We start from the raw sequence: 6831 nt of genomic DNA, 5'->3' as shown, positions 1-6831 counted from the left end.
GTGTCGCAAATTTGCGACAGGGCCTCCCCAAACCATGCCGCCTCGGCCCTAACGTCACCCTGCCCTTCTGGCGGGGCTTCCTCCCAGGACTTGGCGACAGCAGCCGCGAGCGCCATGTCGATGTCGAGGTGCTTTAGCGCCCATCTGGGAGGAGCCCCCTCGTCACTCACGGAACGGCCGGGCCGGTGCCCTCCTGATCCCGGAGAGGAGACCTCCATCACGACGTACCTGTGATCCGAGAGGGTCTCCTCGTCCGAGACCATCCATCCGTTTATCTCCCGGAGGGCCACCGTTGAGCCGAGGGTCAAGTCCACAATGGAGCTCCAACAGACACGCAGGTGGGCTCCGACCCTCGGTTGACGATGTGGAGGTCTAACGCAACGAGCCAGTCCCCCAACATCTCGCCCCTCGCATCCGAGACCGGGGAACCCCAGTCCGCAGACTTCGCGTTGAAGTCGCCCGCGACTACGACCCAGTTTGTCTCTGGGCGCAGTCGGCGGACGACCCCCCCGATCTCGTCCAGTTTGGACTCAAAATCCTCGAGCGAGATGTTGGGGGACACGTAGACCCCCACAACGGCCCGACCACCCCAGAGGCAGGCGACATAGCCTACGCCTCTTTCGCCGGGAGTCAGCGACACGTTGGCGCCACTGTTCCCGGACGCAATAGCGACCAGCCCCGCCGTGTCACCCCTCCATCTGGAGTCTGCAGGAGGGACGGCATAGGGCTCAGCCACTATTGCCAGGTCTATGTTCCACTCCGCCATGGTCTGAACCAGAAGGTCTTGTGCCCTGGCGGAGTGGTTCACATTTGCTTGGAGAAGGCTAAGACAGGCCATTAAAGAGCCGTGTCCATCGCCTCCTCCAGGCTACGTCCATCATCACCGGGTTGTAGGGAACTAGCCGCAGGTGCGGCCTCCATCTCCATGTTGTCCCCTGTGATGGGGGCTTTGTCCGCGGCTATGTTCTGGGACTTCGCAGCCGCGCCGTTGACTCCTCTTCGACCGACCCTCTTCTCCGGTGGAGGAGTACAGGCCGGTCCACCAAATCTGTGACCGGCTGGCCTGCCCAGATCTGCGCACAGGGGACAGTTTAGTTCCCCCTCACAGAGGCTGGCGGTGTGCCCCTCGCGGCCACATCTATAGCACCTGCTACCCCTATCAACAGGGGAGTCACAGGCACCAATGGTGTGGCCTGTCTTCAGACACTTGTAGCATTGCATAGGCCTGGGTCTGAGGGCCTCCACCCTTGCCATGACCCAGCCTACTTGCACCCTGCCCGCCTCTGACAGCTTTCGAGCGGCCGCAGCGGGGCAGCGGACCCATACCGATCCGAGTCCCATCCGCGACCGCCTGATAGTGCCGACCGTCACCTCCCACGTTTTGCAGCCGCCGACGGCCGCCATCGCCTCGGACACCTCCCGGGTACCGGTGAGGTCGTCTAGACACGAGACACGGAGCTCAGCCGTCTTGACAGGCCTTGCTAACTTAACCTCCTCACTGCTAAGCTCCTCACGGAGCTTCGCTGCTCAGCCAGTTCTTGGCTTCTCTCCCCTGGGACCTCGTATATGATGGCCCCAGTCTGGGCCCTCTTGGGGCGTAGGGACGCAATTCCGAGCACCCTAAGGCCGATTTTGTCCCTTATTTTTGAGAGGGCAGCCGCTACTGTCGTCTTCTCGCTGTCGACCGCCGATAAGACGACAGCCGCTCTCGTGGGGACTTTGATCTTAATCTTTTTCCCCTTCCCGGTGGCTCCTTGGCCATTTTGCCCTTTTGGGGCAGCCTTCGCGGACCCTCCTTTCTGAGTCGCTTTTGCGCGTCGAGCGGCATTAGCCACCGACCCACCTTGGCTTTTTGCCAGGGTAGCGTCTTGTTTGGCCTTCTCCTTCTTTTTTCTGGCCTTGGCCTTCTTCCCTACAACCTCGGTCCACCCCTCCATTTCGGAGGGGATCGGGTGTGCGGTGGCGCAGGACGAACTAGGCGCCGGCACCTTTTTCCAGCCCGCTTTTGGAGCAGTGGGTTTTGGCTCTCCACTTCCAAGCTGTTTCACTCCCAGAGGGGGCCTCAGCGGCTTCTCTGGGAGGTGTCTGCCCTCCAGGGCATCGAACCTTGCGGACAGCACCTGCCCGACCTGGACGAGAACCGCCCTTATAAACTCGTCCTTTTCATTAGGGACCCCCGGAAGAGGGTCTAGAGGCGCCTTCGCCTGTGCCCTGCCAACCCTGACCGGCTCCCGGCGGGAGGGCACGGCCGGGGTAGCCGACGGCGGCAGGGGTTTTTGCTTTGAAGGGGGAGGCTCATCGCACTCGTCCTCCGACGAGCTGATGATGGGCCTCCTGGCATTTTTCCTCCCCATTTGGGGTGCCTCAGCTACGCACATGTTCCCTTTAGGTTCAGGGGGTGTAGCCTTCTCCTCCATTTCTCGTCGGCCCACGTTGGCAATCTGCTGCTTCACTGCAGCCAGCTCCGTCCTAAGGAGGTCCACCTCCCTCCTTAGTCTATCGTTGGCCTTACATCCAGCTAACCATGCTCCAAATGTAAAATTTGTGGTATACGATGTGATAGCCGTTATATTTTTCGTGGTGTTAATCATTCTCTTCGCACAAATGAGGAATATGTCGCGTGTTTAGATGAGGATCATCATAAAGATGGCAAGAGTCCGTTGTCGGCGTTACCAATAGGAATGGTTACACAGGTTCCGTTTGAATATATGCATCTCGTATGCCTAGGAGTCATGAAAAAATTATTAATTGCATGGGTACATGGAAAATATTCACGAGTTTCAAAATTATCAGCAAGAGCTATTCTTTCTATGTCTAAACAATTGGAGACACTTGCAACTTACTGTCCATCCAATTTTGTCAGACGGCCTAGATCACTCAATGCGTGTATAAAATATAAAGCGACAGAGTTTCGTCAATTTTTATTATATACAGGTCCAGTTGTAACAAACGGTATATTGAAACAGGAAATGTACGTACATTTCTTATTTTTGCATGCAGCAATAAGAATTTTAGCTTCCACATCACCATCGGAAGCGTATTTGAAATTCGCAGATTGTGCACTGCAAAAATTTGTTATTAGATCGGAAAATTTTTATGGTCCAACATTTAATTCGTACAATGTACACGGTCTCATTCATCTTACTAATGACGTGCGACAATTAGGTCCTCTCGATTCATTTTCTGCTTTTCCATACGAAAATAACATGACAGTATTTAGAAAATTGTACAGGAAACCTGGCCTTCCTCTTCAACAATTTGCAAACAGAATTGCTGAAATGGAAGCACATGAAATTATTGATCGTGGCAACAACAATTCTAATATTGCTGTATCCATGAAGCATAATTCAGGTCCTCTGCCACGTAATCTCGATTATAATCCTTCTCAGTACCGTAAAATTACATTTAAAGGAATTTTGTTCACTTTAGACAAACGTGATAACTGTTGCATTTTGAATGACGGATCTATTTGCACCATTATTAATATTTTTATGGCCAATGATTCTTATTATTTGGTAGTAAATAAATTTTTACAAGTACATGACTTTTATGATATTGGTATTTCATCTTCTGCGTTAGGTATCTTTAAATGTTCTGAATTGAGTTCCGACATTTTTTCCGTTCACATCAGTGAAATACGTGTGAAATGTTACAGGATGCCTCTCTGGAATCATAGATTTCATGATGACAGTAGTGATGACGAAAATAATACGCAAACTTCTCAATATATAGTAGCTGCTTTAATACATAATAAAAGTTAAAATTCACATTCCAATTATATAAAATATAATTAAAGTATTAAGTATAAATTGCTTTTGATGGTTGGAGAAAATAAACTCTAAAGTTAATTGTCGTAATTAACTTTAAAGTTCATTATCTTCATTGTATTCATTGTGTTATTGTATTGTTGTTAAAAAATGTACACTTAAAAAGTACACTGTCGCACGCTCGCGCAGAAAAACCCTTCAATTATCTTACATAATTATTATGTATATATTAAAAATGTATTTAAGGATGTCCACTACATTGAAAGAAAGCCGTCCAAAAAGACCGATAGTAAAACCATCGAGGTACCAGACTACGTCTTCTGAAGAAGCTCCCTTCAGCAAGACATCTAAAACTGGCGGGCAGGAGATAGATACGGCGACAACGATGGAAGAAGATATGAGGGAGTTAAGAGGAACTATACAGGACAATTCCTCGACTATTAATGACGTTAACACACAACATAATCTTCATAATATATTAACAACACAATACAATAACACAAATTCTCAAATACATAATAAACCGCAAACACCTATGCTAACATCTACTCAGGTACATCAAGTGGAACAAATTGATTATCAGTATCCTTTACACACACCATCAACAAGTAATGCAGAACCACATCCAATATCGTACTCTACAAACAACACTCCTTATGCACAACACAGACCTACGACAACATTCATACCGAGTGAACATAATGCGTTTGACAATATTATTAATGCTTATAATAAGTTTCAGCTTCCTTATTCAAATATAGGCGAATCGGTAGAGGCAACAGCAGGATATAGAGCGCAAGCAGAACGAAATAATATTGAGCATCGGTGAGTCTAAGGCTGAGATATCATTTGTCGTACGACAAATTTATCAAACGTGTAAATTTGCTGCAGGATAGAAAATTTCTACAGACTTGGGAACTCTTCTTTCCGGTTGAGATTTTATGTCGTTCTATCTTACAGGGAATTAATACGTTCGATAAGCTGAACATCTTTTAAAATATACGCGTTTACTGTTTTTTAATTTAAGTATAACTTTTATAGCACTCAGGAACGATTGGATCGTATAGACATGGAATTGAGGTAGTACATACATATCTATATGCGTATGTAATGTAAAAAAGATTTTATTAAATTTACTTTACATATATTTAATTGTACATTTATATTTTATTTACAGAAAGTTGAATAGCACTATGGAACGTATTCATAAATGTGTACAGGTGAGAGAAAACCGACGACGCGCATTACAAAAGCCAAAATGTTTGCCAATTTCAACTAAGATAGAGATGCAAACCTTTGAATCGATTGACGAGGAAAAATACGACGAAGTTGTAAGTCTACGAAAAAACAATAACATATAAAATAATTTTCAATTTACAATAGCAACAATTACATATCGAGAGAATAAATTAGTACTACAGGAGAATGACTTGATAAATAACCGCGTTACAAAGTGATTACAAAAATTATTTAAAACGTCAATTTAACAGTTTACATAAGAAAGTAATATTGTTAAATGTATTTGTATGAAAAAGTCTTTTCTCTCGATGCATACTTGATTAAATGTTTTACAAATTTATTAATGTCTTTAGAGCAAAAAATGTTTGTCTATCTCTCAGTCAAAATGAATAATTATGTGCTTATAAATCAATGTTATAATATTATAGCCACAATTTTAGAGTACGACTAATTATTAGAGTTATCCTCGCACATATCTTTTCAGCAATTAAACAATAATTAACGTGTCGTGTTGTAACATAGGTGAATTATCTTCAATATGTGGGAGGATTTGCGGTAAAGGAAGCAATTAATATGTCCTTTAAAGAAGAGATCAAAGACGGTTTAATGGTGGCATACACCTGGTTTGGCTCTAAACAGGGTCTACAGCCCTTATACAAGACGCGTATAATAATGGCAATTTATGGTACGACTCTAACTTATTCTATTTTCTTTAAACTTAGTCTCATCTCAAAGTTTAATATAATAGGTAATATCACAAAGGGTCGAGCTGAATAAGCATGTGAAAGTTGCACTTGAGGGGGTCAGATCGAGGCTAGAACCCAAATTTGAGATAGAAAGAAAAAAATTTTTCACCAAGTTTCAGCCCTCTATCATATTATTTATTTTTCTGAAGAGTTTTACGTGTTTTTCAGTTTTTCATTTTTTTCTGCTCTTGTAGTTAAGCGATTTTCATGGAAGAAATTTACAATATAATTGTCATCAACATATATTTTAACAAATATTTTGGTTTCTCTGAAAGCTTGTCTTCATATTTAAAAAAATTCAAAAGTTTTTTAATTATATATTTTATATATTCATGATGTTAAAATGTATGTTAATGATATTTATATTATAAATTTTTACCATACGAATCACTTAACTAGAAGAGCAGAAAAAAAATTAAAAACTGAAAAACACGTTAAACGCTCCAAAGGAATAAATAATAGGGATAAAGGGCCGAAACTTGATGAAAAATTTTTTTCTTCCTATCTGAAATTAAGATCCTAACCCTGATCTGATCTTCTCAAGTTCAATGCTTATTCACATGTTTATCCGGCTAGACCCTTTGAATGTGTATTAATTAATTTTAATAATATAAAGAATTTGTACGTCCGCATATACACACACGATCAGGGTTGGGTAGTACAGTAGAGTTTTCTCAACTTTGACCGTATGCGGCGATAAGAGCGGAATGCCAAACTTATAGAATACCTCTGACTACAGCACGAGTCTACCAATAACCGTGTACTTGTGCGAGCAAAGCTGTAGTGAGGGTATTCTATAAAATGAAGGGGTACGATATGAGTGCTTGTGTTAATTTAATATGCCATTAAATTTAACTTTAAAAAAATATCAACTTATCCAACCGTGTATATGACACAAGCGCACACACGCACACGCACGCACACAACTTATTTCGCTCTAATAATCATACTTTCTTCTTTTCCTCACGGGCATGTAGATGCTGCTTGCAACAGTCGACATTTCAATAGACCGACTCGAGCAGAATTCCAAGCGTACGCGAGAGAGGCTTTGCGTTCGGCGAAACAAAGACACAGGATGG

The 6831-nt window shown here is 43.6% G+C and overlaps 1 protein-coding gene across 1 annotated transcript; it reads right to left on the bottom strand.

Moving 5' to 3' along the window:
* Positions 1–837: 837 nt before the first annotated feature.
* On the bottom strand, positions 838–1404 carry LOC113005881. Its single transcript, XM_026141790.1, has one exon. It carries the CDS (start codon positions 1402–1404, stop codon positions 838–840), a length of 567 nt encoding a protein of 188 aa, XP_025997575.1.
* Positions 1405–6831: the final 5427 nt, after the last annotated feature.

This window comes from Solenopsis invicta, chromosome 10, assembly GCF_016802725.1.
Source record: "Solenopsis invicta isolate M01_SB chromosome 10, UNIL_Sinv_3.0, whole genome shotgun sequence".
Lineage (NCBI taxonomy): Eukaryota > Metazoa > Arthropoda > Insecta > Hymenoptera > Formicidae > Solenopsis > Solenopsis invicta.
The sequence above is the reverse complement of the archived record's forward strand: the minus strand, read 5'-3'. Positions and strand labels throughout refer to the sequence as shown.